The following is a 22,439-nucleotide window of genomic DNA, read 5'->3' on the forward strand; positions in this document are numbered from 1 at the left end:
AAATTTATTCTGATGCATGTCTCTCATTGATTAACAGTATAAAAATACTTTAGACTCTCGGTGTATTTCCTTTTTTTTATATATCTTTATGTAAAATAGTTTTACATAATAAAAAATAAACATTAAGGGAAATTATCCATTTCATTCAATGTTTATGAATTAAAAGAATAGTATATTAAAAATAATATTATTAAATAAAAAACATATTTTTTCTTACCAAAATTTAGAAAGAGTATATTTAACATTTTTACACTCATTAATTATTTATTTATTTATGTTCATCTCTTTAAAGTGTGAATGTCTCGTTTAAAATTAAATCACCAAAATATCGTCTCTCACAAACATTCATTCATCTCCTCTCTATATAGTGTCAAAGTGTTTCTTTCCTTCTTCTCCTGTTAAAGTAGCATTTCCATGTAACTCTCAACCTCTAAATTTTCCTAGTATCATAAACTTGATTTTTGTACTTATATAGCAAACCAAGCATTATGCAAGTTATGGTCATATCCATAGAGCATGCAAATAACGACAACAACAACAACAACAACCTATGAAAAAACCAAACACATTGTTGTCACTGTTGTTCTTGTTTCAAATTCTGTATATACAAACCTCTCCTTAAAATGAGGTTGAGATACGGAAGAGACGTCAAGAGGAGACAAACCTGAACAACAACAACAAGAACAAGAAGAAGATTCTTTTGCAGTTTGGTAAAGTCATTTTCTATATTACTCTTATGTTCTTTTCACTGTAGCATATGTTTTTGTTTCTTGTTGTTCCTGGTTACTGTTTTTTTTTTCCATTTTTTTTATTTATCTTAAAATTAATAATATTATGCAATTTATTTAATGATACTAGTAATTAAGAACACTATACACCTTTTGTTTTTGGGAGAATGGGGATTGATTGTGATTGTGAAAAAAATCAGAATCAGAAAACTTAGCCTCATACACGCTTTGTTTCGTTTTTTTACTTTCTCTATTTATTTAATTATTTAATTTTAAATTTCACATACATGATCATCATTACATACATGACATGATAGTATGATAGTAGTAGCCATAGTCATAGCCATAAACCATAGCTATAACATACTACTAGCATTCTTCATCATTGATTCATTCTTATTCTAACGAGAATGAATGAGCCTTTTTCCTTTTTCTTCAGATTTTGTTTTATTCTTCTTTCTTTTTCTCTGCAACTCCGAACCTCATTCAATTTCAATGACTTTTCCTTTTCATATTTTAAGCTAAGGATCATTTATTCTTACTTTAATTACCATTTAAAGTAAAAAAATTAATTATTTTTCCTTCTTGCACTGCTTTAATTTTTCCTTTAAAAATTTTCATATAAAAATATATTATGCATTTATTGTACACTTTTTCTTACTGGTTTTTGTTGTGATTGTTGTTGATGATTGTGCAGTGAAGGAGTAAAGATGTTTGAATGCATAACATGTAATAGGAAGCAGACGGCGGAAGATACGGATGAGGAGGTTGGTCAGAGTGGCACGCCGACCACGAAGCAAGCCGTCAAAAGCCTGACTGCGCAGGTTTTTCTCTCTTTCTTTTATGTATGAATCATTTATGAATCAAGTTTGCTTTTGCAGCTTCTTTTTCCATCTTCATGATGAAAACAAAAACTGAGTTAAACCCTTTGAGGTTGGTTACTCCATTTGTGGGACCATCTTTCCAATCTTTTGTCTTTTACTACTTCAATGTTACTCTATGTAGCTTTGTAATCCTTCCTTTTTTTATTTGATAATAATAATCATAATATTGTTTTATTGCTTATGCTTTGAAATCCTTGTATAAATAAATGATGTTATACGCATTGCTTGCAAATCTTAACTAGAAAGGCAGAAACCGATATTGATAGGTAATTTATCACGATTCAAATTTGTGATATTGATATTTTTGTGTGAGTTTTTAGTGATAATTAATATTTTTTTACTTCAAAAAAATTTTAAACTCCTCTCGATCATTTCACTCATTTATTTTTATTTTTGAGTGAGCAAGTTTTAACCGGGTGGACATGAATGTTTTGCCACATGGCACAAACGAAGGGTGGTGAAATAGGTATAGTCTATTGACCATATTGAACATGGTCGTTTCGCCTCCATTTTTTCATAAATTAGATCAAGGTTTTAGGTTTGCGTCATTTACTATTTTTGTCATGTTTCAATTTTTGGCGATATAGACATTTATGGGTTTTGGACACATTTTTAAATTTAGAAGTGCATAGCTCGCTCATCTAAACCGCCTCACATTTGTTTGGGTTTTAGAGGGAGTGGTCCTAACAAGACGGACATGTTTGTTTTGCCACCTTGTACAAAATAAAGGTGGTAAAACAAATCTAGTTTGTCGAACATATCCGTTTTGTCCGTATTTTTTCGAGAAATTAAAGTTTTAAACTCACTCTCTATTATGTTTGTTCTGCTTTTTTTTTTTTATTGATTCAAGCATTAGGGGGATTATGAATTTTTACACTTTTAAATTTTCAAATTTTAGGAGTGCATAACTCCTCTAATCCACTCCACCTTCATTTTTTTCAGATCAAGTGAAGGTTTTAGATCTCATTTTTTATTATGTTGGTCTCGCATTATTTTCTACTAATATTTTTTAAATATATGAATAAATGTATTGGTTATAGTAACTAAGGTAGTACTTGATGTTTAATATTAATAAAAACTATGTGTCACACTCTAAAAATAAAGTGGTCACGCACACGGGTACACTAGTTATCTAGGCAGGGATTGATTTGTTATAGGATGACGTAAATGTGTTGTAGTGTTTTGGACACTTTATGTTGTTGATGGATGGTCCACTTTTTTTCTCCTTTCTTTGGACTTTGCTTCGTTATTTCTTTTTATATTTTATATGCTGATGTGACCACCATCATCATCAACCAATCAACTGACTTCCAATCCTTTATTCTTTCTTCACTTACAAGTCGAAGAACCATTTTGTTTAGAGTAGTTTTCCAGTACAATCTCTGTTTCAAGGGGACAATCTTTATAACGCTGCGCTGACACCTCTGAAAAAAATGTGTTTGTGTCTGTGTCGGTATTGTGTTTTAGCCTATTAGGTATCCGTGTTTCATAGGTCACAACATGCAATGCAATAATGCAAATACCATTTTAATTTGTCTATGTTTTAATGAAGTGTCTGATTCATGATGAGAACATGAAACAACATGTTCCACATTCATCAATTTAGTTAATGTTGAGAAAATATGTCTAGCAAAGAATAGAATGTGCCATATTGGTATCATCATGTGGTCCATCCTTGAATTCTTGTCGTTCTTATGTTTTTTCACAAGTTTTTTTTGTTGAATAGGATTGGTTTAGTAGGAAAATACACATGGATTTCACTCAAATATAGTGACGATTCAATTCTTGTTTTCATTGTAAATGCTTATTACTTACACCTCATCTTCATGCTATTCCTTGTCAGCAACTTTTGCATGAAACCTTGATTGTGATGTTCTTTCTGCTACCTATAGCAACTATTTTGAACCAAATGTTTCTCATTTATATGTGAATATGTTGACATTTCAGATTTGGATTGATATTGTTGGAACTTTCCACAAATAGGAAATGCTTTCTATTGAATATGTTGTTTCTTTTTCATCCACTTGCTAATACAATATTAGTTGTCATAATTATTTTTCTATTTCGATTCTTAGACAATATTGGTACTATGGTACATCATTAAAACTTGTAATGCATTAACGTTAATTTGAGAATCTAATGTTTTTTCCTGCACATGTGCACATGCAGATAAAAGATATAGTACTCAAGTTTACTGGTGCTTCCTGCAAACGATCCGGCTCTTACAGAAAAGGACTGAGATCTTCTCCAAACTCTGTAGAGAGCACGGAAGGGGTTCGATATCCTTATATGGGAGGTGTAACCTCAGGTTCTACTCCTCCTTGGGAGTTAGGTGCCGGCTATAATAATGGCAACCTAACTCCTAGAGTGCAAGAGCAGGTTGTAGCAGCAGCTGAAGCAGTGGTGGAGGAAGAGATTGGAAACAAAATGTGGGTGGCACAAGTGGAGCCAGGGGTTGATGTTACCTTTGTGTCTCTTCCGGGTGGTGGAAATGATCTCAGAAGAATTCGATTCAAGTATGTTAACAAATTATTTCAAACTTTGATTCTTTTTTGCAATTTTAGTTCTATGAAACACTGGCACAGTTAATATCCTAAAGGAACAATGACTCACAGTAGTTATTGATTAAATTTGAAGCCGAGAAATGTTTGATAAATGGCAAGCTCAAGTATGGTGGGGAGAGAATTATGACAGAATCAGGGAGCTGTATAATGTCCAGAGATTTAATCGTCAAGCTCTCAACACTCCTCCGCCATCTGAGGATGAGGTATACTACAAATTTTTACATTCTTATGTTATCGAGACTCGATTACATATCTTTACTTATTACATTGTTGTGTTTGAACAGCAAAGAGATTCTTCTGACCCAAGGCATCAACTAACTACAAGAGATAGCCCTGTGGCTGCATGGTTGAACAATGATTCAATGCTAAGGAATCAGAATTATAGTCCTTCAGGTTTTACTATGAGTCAAGAAAGCAGTAGCAACCAAATCATGCATGCAGCAGGGTCATCCATGGAAGCATCAAGAGCCTCTTCTAGAGATGAGCTGTTTTTCAGCAATGCGGTTGGAATTGAGTCAGAATGGATTGAGCAAGTTGAGCCCGGTGTGTTTGTTACTATCAGGCGGTTGCCTGATGGAAACAAGGAGCTTCGTCGTGTCAGATTCAGGTAACATGTTTATGTCTAAGTTATTTCTATAAGATAATTGTCCCCGAGTAACAAACACACCCGGTAATTATTTCTACCAGGTGTGTTTGTTACTCAAGACAGTTTATTGGCATGTCATAAACTGTTTTTAAGAAAATTCTACTTAAAAGAATGGTCGCATTTGTATTGATAGTTTTTTAACTCTATTTGTAGCCGACAAAGGTTTGGAGATGAAGATGCAAGGAAATGGTGGGAAGAGAACAGAGAAAGAGTTCAAGTTCAATACATGTGAAGTCTCTGTGCAATGATAATGAAAAAAATGGTTATATCTTAGTTGATTAGAATCTCCAACTTTGTATTTTATGAATTGGTGGGATATAGTTTCATAGCTTAATAAGTTATTGGGTTTAATTTGTTTATTGGGAGGTTTAAATTTTTTCCATGTACTTGCTTAGTTTCACCATCTTATCTTGTATGTATTTTTTTTTTCTCTATTGGGATTCTGTTGTGGTCATGGTTGGTATAAATCAATATATCATTTGCTAATTTTGTTTACCAAGGCCATATATCTATTTCCTTTTCATATGTCCGTTGTTATAATTTTAAAACGAAAAAGTGTGTAAATGCATATATTTAAAAAACTGATGACATTAGTTTGATATCTATTCACTAAAACTGAATAGTGAATACCTTCATCTTTTAAAGGTAGAGAAACCCAACTCAGTTGAATGAGATTGATGAAAAATAAATTTTGTGAGCCATGTGTTTTGTGATGGGTGGTCCTCCAAAGAGTCCGGGGAGCGAATCTCTAAAAGTATCAATGAGTTATGTTTGGGATCCAAGAGACCTTGACACTGCATATTTATCCAAAATTTTAAGACAATGAGTGTATAGACCCTCTTATTTATAAAGTATTCAAAATTTACTTTTTCAAATAAAGTAAAACTTATACAACTCACACTTGTTTTACAACATGGAATAACTAAGTTATGAAAGAATGAAGAGCGACTAGTAATGCTAGAAACAATTGGTATGTTTTTGATAAACGAGATCCCAAATTAAATTTAGATATCTAAGATTGTGATTTCATTTTATTGGAAAAAATATGACTCCATTGAATCTAAAAAGTTTAAAGTATAAAGTTTGTTACAAGCTTGATTTTATAATAGAGAATTGAACAGACTAGTTTTTCAGGTACAAATTCTTTTAACTAACACTATGCTAACATTATATTTAATAGAAAGTGATACTTTTGTTAAGTTTCTAATGTCTTCTAAAACTCTCCTACAAGATCATGGCCGATGATTGTCTTGATGTAACCTTGAATTAGTTTATCAGCTCAATAAAGGCATATGTGCCAAGTGGCTTTATCAAAGTGTCTGCAATATGGGGAGATGTTGGCACATGTTGGACTCTCGATTTATTGAACACAGCCTTTTTCATAATAAAGTGGATATTCAACTCAATGTGCTTACTTCTAAGCATATAATACATGATTATGAGATAAGAGAACAACACTCAAGAAAAAGAATTTCTAAAATGGTATGTACAAGGCTATGTACTTTGCTTCTGCTATTGATCTTCCTACTAACTGTTTTTTCTTAGAGCTCCATAACATGAGATTAGGACCAAAGTAAATGCACGTGTCAGATGTTGGCCTTTTCTCATCTGAATCACTAGCCTAGTTAGAATCACTATAGGCTCTGAGGGAGAATTTTTAATACAAATATATGGAGACAAAACTAAACCTGAGTTGAAGTGCCACTCAGATACTTAGAATTCGTCTTACAACAGATCAGTGAGAAGTTAGAGAAGCTGCCATGAAATAGTAGACCTTGTGGACTCTAAATTTAGTATAAGTTTTGTTAGGGTTATATATTAATGCAATGCTCCCGCAATAAACCTATACACATGAGCATCACTGAAAATATTAGATCCATGCTTACTCCATTTCCAAGTGGTTAACATAGAAGTAGGAGTGTCATTAACATATGCCATTTGAGCTCTAGCTAAGAGTTCTTTGATATTCTTAATCTGAGTGAGAAGAATGAAGCCATTGACTAGATTCTTTACTTCAATACCTAGAAAGTATTCATTTTTTCCAATTTTCTTTAAGGCAAACTTCATATTCAGCTTGTTAATAAGGTCATGAACCAGAGTAAGCATAGGCGAATCCACCATACGGCCAGCATGGGCCTATGCCCAGGCTCCATATGAAACTATGGTGACATAATACATAGTGTATTCACACAACATATGCAATGCATCAACGTGACTGACACATCAATTATGCAAGGTTTTTTTTAATACCAATGGCCTTTTCAACCTAATTATTTCTTATAAATAAATAAATAAATACAATAAAGTCATATTTAAAATTTCGATACATTGAATGCACGCGTTCCAATAAAATATTTCTATAAATATCTCGTTAACATGTGCCTTTGGGGCACATGTTAGCTTTTCCCTTAAAATAATGAAGTTTAAAACTAATGTAATGTTATGTACTATAAATTGGAAACAAATATTATCGGTAACTTCATTTTCTTAAAACTAATGTTAGGGTTTTAAATATTTTTTTATTTTAAATTTTAATAATATATGTTTTGATTTGATGAGGAAATTTTTTAGAATATTCAGGTTATTCATAAATTGGTATCATTATTAAATTGGTATATAGCACTGTTTTGTTTCGATTACACCGAGCGGGAGATATTTAAGTCACTTGATAATATTGATATTATTCGAATATTCACCACAAAGAAGTCTCATAAATGACACTTGACTCGTAATTTTATTTAGGTAAATTCTTAGGTACTCACTCGTAATTTTATTTAGCTAAATTCTTAGGTACCCATGATAAGTAATTGATTACCTGTACTCTAAGTGCAAATTAATTTAATATTTGGATTTATTTTAAAATAAAATAATTGTAAAAAATGACGAGTCATTGAATTATAGTATTTGATTGGATAAGGGTACCAATATCCAACTAAACTCAAGGGTACCGAAGTGTTCACCTTTAATTTAACCCACTATTGTAAGATTATGTTTATCTCTTTTATTTTAAACTATATTTTTACTGACAAAATGACGAGTCTCTTTTATTTTAATTGATGATTATTTATATATTATATACCACGTGAATTTGCGGTCTTTAAATTTTTGCCCAGACTTTGTAACTTTTCTGGGATGTCATGAACAAATACTAGGGCATGTAGAGTAATACCATGATTATTTTAGACAAATAAAGAATGATCACATTTGCTATAAGAGAAGACAAATTGTAGGAAAGTTTGGGTCAATTTCTCATACCAAGCTCTTGGTGTTTGCTTTAGTCCATCTAGAGCTTGCAAACTAATGATTTGTCTTCTAAAATAAAGCAAGGGGGATATTTCATACTTCCCATTGAAGAAACCATTCAATAAGGCATTATTTCTATTAACTTGTTGAAACTCCCATTTAAATATGCAAACTAAAGTTAGGATCATCCATATATTAATGCTAATGTGAATTGTGTACTCTTGGTGCATGGTATCAAACCACTATGGATGAGCTAGTGCATATTTGAGAGTGCTAGGCTGAGTGTGTGCAAGATAAACCTTTTGGTTTTGACTTTCCTACTTTAGCTCTGGTTATCATAGAAGGTTACCAACTACACATAGCTACGTGTAGAAGGTGATTCAAACTGCTTAGTGTTGTGTGACCAACTATGAATCTGCTCGTTAGCATACCTAAGGAGTGTGACAAGGTTAGAGCTCAGGTTTGTTTGACTAGAAAAATATGATATAGGACAAATTGGTGAGTTGGAAGATAAAAGTGGAGAAAGAGTGGGCAAAGTTTAAGGACCCTGTGTTTGAGACTGGGACATGTTAGAACTCACAACCTTGAATTTCCTATACACATATACTAAGGAAGGATAAAGACTCAACTTCACTGTTTATAGTAGAGTTGGATGGGGGGAGAAACATAAGGGAAAATCAGAGTCATCAATTTTGAGAAATAGTGGCGCTATCCCAGGAGAATGGTGCGACGGGGAGGTCACTAACTATGTGAAAGCAATTTGTGACCGTGGGCGTGAATGAGTGTTTAGGTCGCGGAAGCGGAGCGCTTCCTAGACAGGAGTGGTTTAAAACGCGATATCAACCTTAACGCTGAAATACCCTATTTGCCCTTAAAAAATACGTTTGAAGCCCTTTTGTGTCATTTCACCCAATGTAGTTCTAACCTCGGAACCTTCCTTATCATTCTCACTCTTCTCTCGTTCGTTGCTTCTGACCTAGCTCCTATGCCAAACTTGTAAAACCTCAAATCATATGTCTAGAATAATAATTAGAAAGAGTTTAAAGATAGTGCACTGTCAGTGTAAATCAGTTTTACACATACAACCAATCAAAATGCTTTAATTTGCCATGTAATTATAGTTTTTTAAAATTAAAAATGGGCTTTATTCCGATACATGTCTCTTATTGGTTGACAGTGTAAAAATATTTTACACTGTCAGTGCATTTCCTTTTTTCCCAATTAGAAATGTCTAACTTTGAATCTAGATATATTGCAACATCATTTTACAACTCCAAATACTTCTGTCTAGATGTACATCATACATAACACAAAATAAAAATTGTAATACACAATAGAAATGAAACAAAATATGCTAAACGAAGTTAATCACTTCCAGTTGCCTTCTGTTTGCCCTTTCCTTATACATGTTTAACATTATTTGAGAACCTCATCCTTCCTAAGATCCCAGTATTTAACATTAATTTGATTATTATCATATTTTAAACCATATATTAAATAACTCTTAAAACTCAAATTTATATTTTTTAGATCACACAATGTCATCATTAGATTATTAAAATCATAATAACCTAACAAACATTATAAATCTCATTTTTTATAATAGGTCAGCTATATAATAATAAAAATAAATCAAATAAATATAATTGAGTTTGATCAAATTTGATTACTACGAGTTTAAAATAATCATCCAAACCCAAACCCAACTAAAACAATCCGATACTACATAAATTAAACAACTGGATCAACCTAACACCCAACCAACCCGTTTGCTTTCACTCAGATAGTTTAAATTTGTCCTCCCCTAATACAGAATAAATCTTTTATATAATATACATAAAATGCATCTTTCCCATTGACAAGATTTGGCGAATAAAATAATACTTAATTTTTCTCAAATGAACTAATAATGAGGGGAAATCAAATGATGGACAACTTACTTATTTTTATAATCAGAGGAAAAACAATTAAATCACAATAACATCAACAACCACCTTTCACATTATTACTTGTAAAAAGACCTTCACAATTCAAACATTGAGTACAGGTGTAAATTATTGTACATTGACGAATAAAACACTTCATAACACACACCAAACACACCAAAGAAGTTCATAAGCTAGGAAATACTTATTGATATGTGTTTGTCCCACAACACAGTATGAAACGATTATTAATGACATGGGCAATACTAGTTTTGCAGTAAACATAACATGAGCAAAACCCAAATATATATAGTTTAAACCAGGACAGTCGCGATATAGAGGTCGTTCTTCTCATCCAGCAACTTTTCTAGGGTACGTTCTCCCAGTTGAGATCTGTGGTGCAGGCCTGAGCATGAAGTTGGGAGATTCAGAGCTCCAATTGACTCCAGCCTTCATCGGAGAACTCCAATTGACTCCAGCCTTCATGGGAGGAGCACGGGGTTGCTCCATGGACTGCCTTCGAGCGCCAATAGACATATTGGCCAACCTCTCAGCTGTTTCTAAAACACTGCGTGTAGATCTTCCCTTGTTTATAGAAGCTGCCAACAGCCAACACAACTTTCCGTAAATAAAAACATTAACTTGCAACAACAAAAAATTATAATTTATGATTTTTCAAACTTTGTTGAAATTTCATAGTAATCATGTTAGGGGGCAGATGATGTGACAGAACAGATGATCCTCTATATTTATATATTTACTCAATGTTAGAAGTGGAATTTATTAGAATTTATACTGTTCAGTATTTCCAGAATTCTCCCATGAAAGGTCAGTAATTAAAGACTAAATCAGACTGTAAAGCTTACTTTGATTGTCCTTTCCTGGTTGTCGATACTTCGATTGTGTAGTAGTCTTCATTGATTTATCATTCTTAATGTCATTCTTGTCACCCTTCAAAAGTATCAGATGTTATTCACATGACGTAGACAAGTTAAAGAAAAGAAAATCCAGGATATGTCCAGGAAAGAACAGACCCAAAAAGGATAAAGAAAAGTGTCATGGGGGTAAGAACTAAGAAGGTAAAAGGTGTGCATGAACAAGGTGTTATCAATAAGGATGCCACAAATATAACCCACCTGATTTACCATATCCAGCTTCCGTTGCACACCTGCATCATTCATAATTGGATGAGAAATCATATGAAACAAAGAAATGCCACAAGTTAAAAAAAATACAGCATTCAGAATAAAGGCCAATTTCTTGCTTAAATACAATTTTCTTGTTAGGCTTCTGAAATTAAGTATGCAACAGAAGCTTAGAATTAAGTATGAAACAGAAACTTAGAATTAACCCATAAATTTCAAACTCTAAGTTTCAAGGTTCTTTCAGAGGAGCAAATATGCAAGGGAACAGGCACAAGAAGGGTTCAACACTTTTTGTCAGCTGATGCAAAACACGGCCTATTATCAACTTTCTAATTTAGTCAAACTGTTCAAAAGGAACATACTAGCATCTTAATTTTGTAAATTGAACAATATAGAAATCTTTTACTACTAATGTTATTCACTTAGGACCCTTCTGCTTTTGATTACTATGGCCTATTTTTAAATGACATTGTAATTAGTTGTTAGAAATGTTAGAAAGGGGAGTTCAACTCAACCATACCTTTCCAACAATTATGTACATCGTCAATACACCAAACCTCCTACTTCGTTGGTAGAAATAAATCATGATAGAACTAATCAATAAGTACGAAAAATAAATGGAATCACCTGAAGAAGGCTGTAATTTTGGAGATGGAAAATAATTGGTGAGCTTTGAGTTGGGTAGAGCACCAGGATATCTCTTGACCCCTTGCTGATCCAGTGATCCCCTAATTCCAGGTGGAGGGGTTCTCGCTATAGCTCTGGAGCGAAGGGATGGAGGAATGTAAAAGCAGCTCTACAACAAATCAAGAAGTGTGAGAATAAAAGAACCTATAAGATTTTTAAAAAAGGAATTCAGAGAAAGATTAAAAAAAAAACATGAATCAGCCAAAAGACTACCTGGAAGAAAGGATGTTGAAGGGCCTCTGAAGCTGTTGGCCTCTTGCATGGATCCCAGGAGCAAAGTGACTGGCATAAATAGAAAACGTGAGAACCATCACATTATTGATTGACAAGGGGTTTAAATGGCTAAGCCATACAAAAAAAAAATACTTACTTGGATAAGGCTGATTGCATGATCACTTGCAGATGGGATCAATGCAGAAAGGTTTATGCCAGCAAGCTGTATATATTAGTAGCAAAAGGCATATATTGTTCAGTAAAAAAAAAAAAAAGAACACTGTCTCACAAGATAACATTTTACACATTAGTTAAAAAATAGCATTAAGAAGCTTAGTACAAAGCAAGATCATATGTAATAAAATAACGATCATATGTAGAGAATCTTAACCTGTGGAAACTGATAATTAATATCTCTTGCAAGTTTAAGTCCATCTGCCCATGATTCAGTGGTTGGACTGCCTATCACACCACATATTTTGTAGATCTCATCTGCCTCACTGCATGAGCACAATGAAGGAACATGTTCATTTCCCAACATCCAGGTGTTACACAGGATTCTACTCTCTTACTTTTTGCTATTACATACTCAAATAAATATGTGCAAGTAGGGAGAAATGTGGGGACCCAGAGTTGAACCCAGGATTCCACATAAAATGTCCTCACAGCAGTAACAACGAGGATGGAGCCTGATTCTTCTTAAAAAGTATATAAAAACATAAGAAGTGATCTTATTTTTTAGTGATCAGTGAGTGCACCATAAGAGATTATTTTTTAGAGTATAAGCTATTTTGCATTTGTTACAATCTATGTAGCACTGACACCTTTCAAAAAGGCGTGTCAGTGTCGGACACCTGCACCGATACTTGTGATTTTAATTCATTTTCCAAATTATTACATGTGTCGCCGTGTCAGTATTGAGGTTGTGTTCGGGAAAACGCGTCATTTGGAGAGAGTTAGAGAGTGATAGGTGAGCTAATACCTGGCTCCTGGAAAAAGAGGTCGTAGAGAGAACAGCTCAGCCATTATAGCACCCATTGCCCACATGTCTAGAAGAAAAACAAAATTCATAAATTAAACGGTAGCAAAGAAATCATCACCATTGCTGCTAAACACAAATTACCAAAGACCACAGATGACATCATTATTTGCCATCAGAGACTTACCAACTTTGGCGTTATAGATATAAGACTGAAGCAGCACTTCAGGAGCACGATACCTAATCAGAGGCAATTAATGATACAGGTTATATGTTATTCAATATCGAATACAAAAGATGATGCATTTATTGCAAGTCAAAGGTGCATACCATCTTGTGGAGACATACTCAGTGTAGGGTGGTTGTGAATTGATCTCTCGGGCTAGACCAAAATCAGCAATTTTGATGATATCCTTAGAAACCAGCAAATTTTCTGCAAAGAGCAGCACACCTTGGGTCAAACCCATAAAAAATAAGCTAGATCAAATATAAAATATATTCTTACCATGACCAATACCCTACTATTTCAATCCATATGAACTATGATAAAAAAATTATAGTGATAACTAAAGCCTCGGTTATTTTGCACAATATAGGAGTTAATGTCTTAAACCAGTCAGAAGTACAAAAGGGGCATGAAAACTACTTCATGACAGAGTCGCTAATCATAGAATGAAATGCTGGAAACACATACATAACATGCTACATATAATATAGATTAATGAATATGATCCATTATTTCAAAAAGTATAAAACATCGAGACAATAACACAAATAAGGAGGTACCAGGTTTAAGGTCGCGATGGAAATAACCACGCTGATGCATGTAAGCCAGACCTTGGAAAACTTGAAAACACCAGTTTCTAATTTCATTTTCAGAAAACAATTTTTCCCTGTCTTTCATAAGTTGGTATAGGTTGCATTCCTGTGTCACCCAAAAATTGACAGCAATTAATATATGAGATGTTTTGCATAGGACAATTCATCCTTTCTCCATAAAAAAAATAGCCACTCACCATGTACTCAAAAACAAAGTACAGAATGTCACTTTCTCGAATAACTTCCTTCAGTTTCACAATATTTGGGTGGTTCATTTTTCGTAAAGACTGCCAACAAATAAAACAAGAGATAAGAGACTAAATACAAAAGAATCTAATAATACACTGATAATACATTACTGATAATACATGATAAATAAGGCTCCAATACAGAAAGATAAGTATGATGCATCACCTTGACTTCTCTGAGATTTACACACTCTTCCCAAGAGTAATATTTCTTTTTCATTTTCTTGATCGCAACCTGCAATTTTGCAATGTGTTAGGATAAAAATGTAACTTCAAATAGAACACAACTTCATCATACAAGTAAACCATACTTACAACTTCGCCAGCTTGCTTACTAATAGCTCTCCAGACACTCCCAAATGTTCCATCACCAACTTCCTTAATTATTTTGTACCTATAGTTTTAAAGAAAATTGTTAAAATGGTCAAATACAGTAAATGAGGAAATTATTATCATCAAATTATTATTAATTTCTTTAAAAACACAATATTTACCTCTCCATTTTTTCACAGAATACAAAAACCGCTTCCTTTATTCAAGAAATGTAAACAAAAACAAGATAAATAGCATTTATCTCTAGTAGTTGATGCTCTCTGTATAAACAAGTTCCTGCTAGTCCAGAAAACCCCAACATCAATGTTCTGTCATGTCAGAAGCGGACATAGGGCAGAAACTATCTGATGGAAGGGCTGCACGGCCTTATTTAGTGATAGACCTAGGCTTTGTTCTGGTTAAGGTACAAAGGTGGTAGAAATGAATAAGAACGACAGAACATAGTGACACTTCTCAGGTCCCACCAAACTGATTGATCGATGCAATAGCTGATACCTCTGCAACCCAAGACTTCAGAACTGAAATAGCATCTATTTCATCTAATCTACTATAGGATTCATTTCAGAACCTTCAGGTAAATGATGTACTGTCACCAATAATTTCCATCAAGAGCAAAAAGGAGACAATTGCCAATGCCTACAGTTTTATACTGATTCAATGCAAATGCTTCACTCCAAACTATACTCAAGCCCTGTAAAAAAAACATAGGTCATTAAATTTAAACAAATCAAAATAGGTTACGATACTATAGAGGTTCTCATAAATAGGCTTCATACCGTGAAGAAAATTCCACAGAAGATTTAACTAAATGTTGGGTCAGCAATGCACTGTCAAAGAAAAATTTGTCAACAAACTAACTTCTCAATTGGTACTTCACATAGAAGAATAAGAATAAGTGCTTACTTGTACAAGTGCAAGATGCAGCACCTGTATCAGAATAAACTAGCATCACGTACCCTTTGTTGATCATTTAACGGGGACAGAACACTAAGTGCAATTGACAAAGGAAACCAGAAGAAAATTTCCAAGGATGAAAACTCGCCAATCAAGCACTTCTTGGAAAGCGAAAAACCGATACTGGTAACAATTTGTCGAGAAATAAACTCCCTCCATGTCTCAGGATATAATTCACAGTGCTTTAAATTCAAATCTAAACAGCCCTGCGATAATAGAACATGGCGAAAGCATGGAGGTTAGATTAATTAATTAATTAAATAATTCCATAATACAAACCCTAACTAACAACAAATTCAGAATCCAAAGGAAAATCATAAAACCTCAAAACAAGCCCTTAAAATACAAAACCAAAATCAAAATCAAAATCAAATTCAACCAATTCAAATTCCAATAACATGAAAAACAATTCAATCGATAACAGAATCAGTCAATCGAATGTAAATCTGAAGAAATTGATAAAAACAAATAAGAACAACGCAAACGAAATCGAATCGGATCTGAAACGCGGGGGAAGAGACCTGAAGAACAAGCAGCATAACCACCGCCTCGAGGGACGGGAAGAGGTGGAATCCAGAGCTTCTTGTTCGAATACGAAAAACCTAATTCGGTGTGATTTTTGTTTTCTCTGTTTTCTACGCTTGGTGGCGACTAAGAAAATGGAAACGAGAATTTAAAGGCGTGCGTTATACCTAATTTGTATGGGTTACTTTTATGCCACTGGTATATGCGTTGTGCTACATGCGTTAGTCACCGTCTTTATTTCTTTTCTTGTCTTCAACTCCAACTATCATGCCAATTCCAACGTCCTATAAATATATTAAGCTAAATATTACTTTTACCAATACCGTGTGTTTTTTATGATTTGGGTGGCGATTTTATATATACAACATATACTAATAAATATATATGAATTATAATATGGTTTGATGTGTTATGGATGTTAAAAGTCTTGGTGAAATTTTGACGATGACAATTGAATAAGAAAAATATTTTAAAAAATCAATATCCAAGAAATAATTAAAATTTAAAGTTCACTAAGTTCTAATGTTAAGAGTTAAATAAGATTAATTGATTTTAATGATCAATTATGAAAGGAATTAAAGATATGAAAGTTGTCTAATCGGGTGATTATTGTTTTAATTTTTTGATCAGTTGTATGTAAATTTTAATGTACTAAGGCTTTATTTGGCATGTCACTTTTTGAGCTTATGTCTTATAGCTTATAGCTTATAAGCTCATATAACAATAAAAGACCTGTTTGGTAACAGTCTTTTCATTACGAGCTTATAGCTTATTTTATTAGCTTATAGCTTATTTTTCAGACGCTATTTCAAATAGCGTTTTAACTTATAGCTTATAGCTTATCATTTTTTCTTCTATTTTTACCCTTATTATTGTAACTAAAATCCACTTTTACCCTCTATAAATTATTTTAATTTAAAATAAAATAATTATAAATTAAATGTCTTTTATGTCATTTTAATTAATTAGCTAGTTGAACCGCTAATTTTACCAAACACTTCAATCAGCTTATCAGCTATAAGTCATCAGTCATCAGCTATAAGCTATAAGCTATCAGTCATCAGCCATCAGCCATAAGCTATCAGCTATCAGTTAGCTTATCAGTCAACCGCTATTTTTACCAAACAGAGCCTAAGGTGATGCACATACACACTAAAACCTCTTAATTCTCTTAATATGTTTCTCATTTATTCTAAGACGCAATCCTAACTAGTGGTTGATGGATTAAGAAGCAATTTTGGTTAACCAAGAAATGTAAACTCGTTGTATGATCAATTAGGGTCTTCTCTGATTGATTAAGTAGAGTTCACCTATTAATCAGTTAGGAAGCAAATTAATCGATTAAGGTGTGAAGCTTGTTAGGGTTTTATTTTCATGCTTAGTCTAGTTGATTAACTTGTTGCTAATCGATTAGAAAGCGACCAGGCTCATGGAATGTTGCGCTTAGTAGCTACAAATTTTGTATGTAAAGGAGTGTTTTGCTCACTTCTAAAGCATGAATTTTATTTACTACTATCTTATTTCACTAAAAATTTCTTTAAGTTGAGAGAGTGAAAAGCTTATTTTGAGAGAATGAAATTGCTTTAAGTTGAGAGAGTGAAAAGCTTATTAGCTACTATCTTATTTCACTCATTCTCCTTTCAAAATCAGTTTTATTTACTAAAAATTGCTTTAAGTTAAGAGAGTGAAAAGCTTATTTTGAGAGTTGTGTATTTCTATTGGTGTGTTAAATTTGTTTACTCAAGAACTTGGGCCTCTCATGCATTTTCGAATCACTACCTTGTGTAACTCGAATCATGTTGTAATCCTGACTTGAATCAAGACTCTCCATGAAGCTAAGATTGGGTTCTACTTAATTTGACTTGAATCATGAATCTAACTTGACTCGAATCGCAACACCTTGTGACTTGCATCATGATTTCTTCTTTATTCGAATCATAGCTTCACAAATCATATTTTACACCTTAGATTTAAATAATTGTTTGTTTGATCTAATGAATATGTGTGAAACTATGTGAGTGAAACTCATAGAGACAAAATGGCAATTTGTCTTCTCTTCTCTAGTGTGTTTATTCCTAGCACCTTCAATCTTTATCTTGATTTTTAGAATGATTTCTTAAGTGTTAATACATGTCAGATTCACTTCTTTTTGTTGCACTTTGGTCTTGTGTAATTTGTTGTTATTTAAAGGAAGTTAGAGAGAGTTAATGGGTTACTTTCGCAAGTATACGGAGTGTATCAGAGTAATATAAAAGGTTGTCGAACCCACAGAGACCTAATGGTCAATCTATTATTTTCTATTGTTACGATGTTTATCTAAGGCGGTCGAAATGTGAATTAGAATAAGTAAAACAAAATAAAATAATAAACTTGAATTAATTTAGGAATGTAATACTGGAATACGGCTCTCATCGATCAAAGGTACTCTTAATATTCCTAAGTCGAACTACCTATGTGACAATATTTTCTTCCTTGAAAAAGAATTAATTAAAAAGGATTCGCCACTCTCGCGTATTCGGAACCGGATTTTACTCTCTAAATTATATAGTCCGCTCTCGCATGCCCGGTGTGCTTTGCGTTACACTGGCAAAAACACTTTTTAGAAATTAGATTATTTTACTTAGTTGAAAAGTGGTTTTGATTGGAAATTTTAACTTTAAAAGGTTCCCAACTTTCGCTCGGCCAATAGGATTTTAAACTTATAAATGCATCCGAAAATAGTTTTAAAATAACTTTCTAAAAATATCAAACTTTCCTAATTAATTAATAAAGTGCTTTTGTGGTGTTTATTAATAAAAAAAGCAATTTAATCTTAAGTGTTTGACGACTTTCGATCTTACCCGACGTAGTTATGTTTCTCCTCTCGTAGTAACCTATCAAATTACTCCTGAAAATTGAGATTAAACCACAACAGTCCCGAAAGTAATTCTAAAGGAACAACAGGTAGAGTATCGTCGACTAAGAAAATGGAAATGAGAATTTAAAGGCGTGCGTTATACCTAATTTGTATGGGTTACTTTTATGCCACTGGTATATGCGTTGTGCTACATGCGTTAGTCACCGTCTTTATTTCTTTTCTTGTCTTCAACTCTAAAACTATCATGCCAATTCCAACGTCCTATAAAAATATTACGCTAAATATTATTTTTACCAATACCGTGTGTTTTTATGATTTGGATGGCGATTATATATATACAACATATATATATATATATATATATATATATATATATATATATATATATATATATATATATATATATATATATATATATATATATATATATATATATATATGGATTATAATGTGGTTTTATGTGTTATTTATGGATGTTAAAAGTCTTCCTGAAATTTTGATGATGACAATTGAATAAGAAAAAATATTTAGAAAAATCAATTTAAAAAGCAAAGTTGACTAAGTTCTAATGTTTTAAGAGTTAAATAAGACTAATTGATTTTAATGATCAACTTTGAAAGGAATTAAAGACATGAAAGTCGTGTAATATGGTGATTATTGTTTTAATTTTTTATCAGTTCTATGTAAAATAAGTAATAGTAAGTTTTTTGACGCATTAAAGCTCATTCCTAACTAGTGGTTGATCGATTAAGAAGCAATTTTGGTCAACTATGAAATGTAAACTCGTTGTCCGATCAATTAGGGTCTTTTTCTGATTAATTAAGTAGAGTTCACCTATTAATCGGTTAGGAAGCAAATTAATCGATTAAAATGTGAAGCTAGTTAGAGTTTTATTTTCATGTTTGGTCTAATTGATTAACTTGTTGTTGCTAATGGTTAGAAAGCGACTAGGCTCGTGGATTTTTGCATTTTTTAGCTAAAAGAAATTTATGTAACTAAGTGTTTTGCTCACTTCTAAAGCATGAATTTTACGAATTATCTACTATCTTATTTCACTCATTCTCCATTCAAAATTCTACTATCTTATCTACTATATGATTAAAGCTCAAGTTGGTGATAGTGGAAATCTCGAAAGGAAACTCTTGAGGACTAAAGTAGGTTGTGGTTAAAGACCGTACCATGGTAATTCTTTGTATGATCTCTCTGAACTCTAAAAGTGCAGTCACGTCATCGTATGGTATCGTATTATTTGTTTTTTATGTTTTGTCAAATTGAGTGTATAAGATATTAATTATTCGCTTATTTGTAATTTGCTTATTATTCAAATATTCATGTGTTTTTATTTCATTCACAATTGAATTTTATTGTGTTTGCTTCAGCTATTTAGCATTGTACCTAGGGTGGCAAAACGGGCAAGGGCGAGGTTTTAGACCCGCACTCTCAAATATGCCTGCCCCGCCCCATTTTTTCGCGGGCTTTTGTGGGGCGGGCCTAAACGGGACGGGTATGCCCGTTTGTCACCCCTAATTGTACCTTTAAGACCCTTCATTATTCAATAAAATTAAAGTGTTGATCCATGACAGTTTTCTTTTTTAACCTAGTAAATTGCTTTTTGTCATTTCATCAGGTTTGGCTAGAATCACAAGTTAGAACTCTTAGATCAAGGTGAAAAGTCATTTGATTTGAATCAAGTGTTATGTGTGACTCGAAATATGGACATTGTGAAAATTGGAATTTTTCTCTTGATGATTTTACTTGAATCATAAAATTAACCTGACTGAATCACAACCTTGTGTCACTCGAATCATGTTGTAACATGAAGCTAGGATTTGGCTCTACTTAATTTGACTCGAATCATGAATCTAACTTGACTCGAATCACAACACCTTATGACTTGAATCATGATTTCTTCTTGACTTGAATCATAGCTTCACAAATCATATTTTCTACCTTATATTTAAATAGTTATTTCTTTAATTTAATGAATGCGTGTGAAACTATGTGAGTGAAACCCATAGAGACAAAATGACAATGTGTCTTCTCTTAGTGTGTTTATTCCTAGCACATTTAATCTTTATCTTGTTTAAGAACAACTTCTTAAGTGTTAATCCATGTCTGATTCACTTCTTTTTGTTGCTGTGTAATTTTGTTGTTGTTTGAGGGATTAGAGGAGCAGGATAATCAATATTGTAATGATTCATGGTTGATCAAGTTCATGGTATCCATTAAGATCCAAGACACATTTATCCAGAAATTAGAGAGAACCTTTGTGTGTGTTCTTCTTTCACATACATCTAATTCCTTGATTAACACCTTGCGAATTATGGTGTTTGTGATATTCCTTTGGCATTTTTCATCATCTGCATCCTTAGTCATCCTTCATTTTTATGGATCTTTATTTCTAAAGATTGAGTGTTCAGGGAGACTAGTGGTACATTAGGGTATCTAATATTTTTGTGTGAAGTTTGTTGTTTGTAATAGGTGCAGGTATCATTTCTTGAATGCAGTTTGGATCTTATTGGTATTTATCAAGAAGAGAATTTCATTATACTCCATGGAAGACTTTGGCGAAGTCTAGTACAAATTGTTCGTAAGGTATAGTTGGAAGTTGTCCAACTTGGGTGAGATTGTGGAAATATTGTTAACATACAAAGTTAAGAGTTGTCCAATCAACGCTTAGCTAATGGCAATCGCTCAGACAAGAAATTGGTGGTATCAAGTAGATTGTCACACACGAATACTTGGAGCAGGTTATTCTGGATAGCAAGGTTATGGATCAAAATCCTTGGGGATCTTGTTTTTGTTATCAGTTTGAGTGTATGCATCAATAGAGGGAATTATCATGTGATAGTCCGTTGCAATCAAAATGCTTGTATCAAACCTATCAAAATAGTTAAAGATCGTGATTATTTTCCGATGGTTCTTTAACACCATTGAAAAGGGGAGTAGGCAAAGTGAGGACAAACTTTGAAACACTATATATCTTTGTGTATCTTTTCTCTCTTCCCTTACCTCCTTTAATTTTCAGCATTCATTAATATTATTATGTTAATCAACATTGCATGGTTTTTTTATGTCATATGGGTTAGACCATGCTTATAGAGATTTAACGTGTAAGCTTAGTTATGCGATGCATCAATCTTATTGGATCATCATAAGTCCAATTATGTATTGAATGAATAGCTATATAAAGTGATTTTAAATCGCTTTATTTAAAGCGGCTTTAGTTATCTTGTAATTGACTTGCATTAGAAGTAACCAAGTCCTAAATGACATGTTATAATATTTCAATTGGTTTAATTCATTGAGATGCTTCAATGCTTTCTTAGTGTTGTCTTTTGCTTCCACGTTTCTTAAAATATCTGATTTTGTTTATGGGACCAAAAATATTTTTGAAATTGTCTTTTAGGGGTTAGGTCTATTCAAACCCCCTTATAGACCTTTTTGTGTCCATATTCTCACCAAACAATTGGTATCAGAGCGGAGCTTTTCATCAAAGTCTTGCGACTCCAAAAGTTGAGGATATGGTTCCTACGACCCTAGATAAGTTTTTCTATGCGATTGAAAGCTTATGCAATTCAATGAATTCGAGTTATATTACATTGATTTCTTAATGTTTGATCATTCATTGCATGCATTACATAGATTGACTTAAAATAAAACCTTACTAGTGTATTATTCAAACATTA

General features: G+C 32.8%; 2 protein-coding genes across 4 annotated transcripts; one reads left to right on the forward strand and one right to left on the reverse strand.

Moving 5' to 3' along the window:
* The first annotated feature begins 372 nt into the window (after positions 1 to 372).
* LOC131646663 (protein Brevis radix-like 1) lies at positions 373 to 5,267 on the forward strand. The gene is made up of 6 exons (XM_058916646.1): positions 373 to 710; positions 1,426 to 1,552; positions 3,782 to 4,128; positions 4,250 to 4,379; positions 4,461 to 4,783; positions 4,976 to 5,267. Exons 2-6 carry the CDS (start codon positions 1,439 to 1,441, stop codon positions 5,052 to 5,054), a joined length of 993 nt encoding a protein of 330 aa, XP_058772629.1. The 5' UTR covers positions 373 to 710; positions 1,426 to 1,438; the 3' UTR covers positions 5,055 to 5,267.
* A 4,765-nt stretch (positions 5,268 to 10,032) lies between these two features.
* On the reverse strand, positions 10,033 to 16,197 carry LOC131651843 (cyclin-dependent kinase F-4-like). 3 transcript variants are annotated; one of them, XM_058921555.1, is made up of 18 exons: positions 16,061 to 16,197; positions 15,318 to 15,574; positions 15,191 to 15,241; positions 14,576 to 15,105; positions 14,397 to 14,475; positions 14,248 to 14,316; positions 14,031 to 14,120; positions 13,801 to 13,939; positions 13,345 to 13,447; positions 13,202 to 13,254; positions 13,018 to 13,084; positions 12,427 to 12,535; positions 12,193 to 12,258; positions 12,036 to 12,104; positions 11,763 to 11,931; positions 11,127 to 11,158; positions 10,857 to 10,941; positions 10,033 to 10,589 (listed from the first exon to the last, which is right to left on the reverse strand). In XM_058921555.1, exons 4-18 carry the CDS (start codon positions 14,581 to 14,583, stop codon positions 10,342 to 10,344), a joined length of 1,386 nt encoding a protein of 461 aa, XP_058777538.1. In that variant the 5' UTR covers positions 14,584 to 15,105; positions 15,191 to 15,241; positions 15,318 to 15,574; positions 16,061 to 16,197; the 3' UTR covers positions 10,033 to 10,341. The 3 variants fall into 3 exon arrangements, with proteins under 3 accessions (XP_058777538.1, XP_058777537.1, XP_058777536.1); XM_058921554.1 differs by lacking the exon at positions 16,061 to 16,197 and adding an exon at positions 15,890 to 16,054 and having other exon boundaries at positions 15,371 to 15,574; XM_058921553.1 differs by lacking the exon at positions 16,061 to 16,197 and adding an exon at positions 15,890 to 16,054.
* Between the last annotated feature and the right edge of the window lie 6,242 nt (positions 16,198 to 22,439).

The sequence above is a fragment of the Vicia villosa genome, linkage group LG2 (assembly GCF_029867415.1).
Source record: "Vicia villosa cultivar HV-30 ecotype Madison, WI linkage group LG2, Vvil1.0, whole genome shotgun sequence".
Lineage (NCBI taxonomy): Eukaryota > Viridiplantae > Streptophyta > Magnoliopsida > Fabales > Fabaceae > Vicia > Vicia villosa.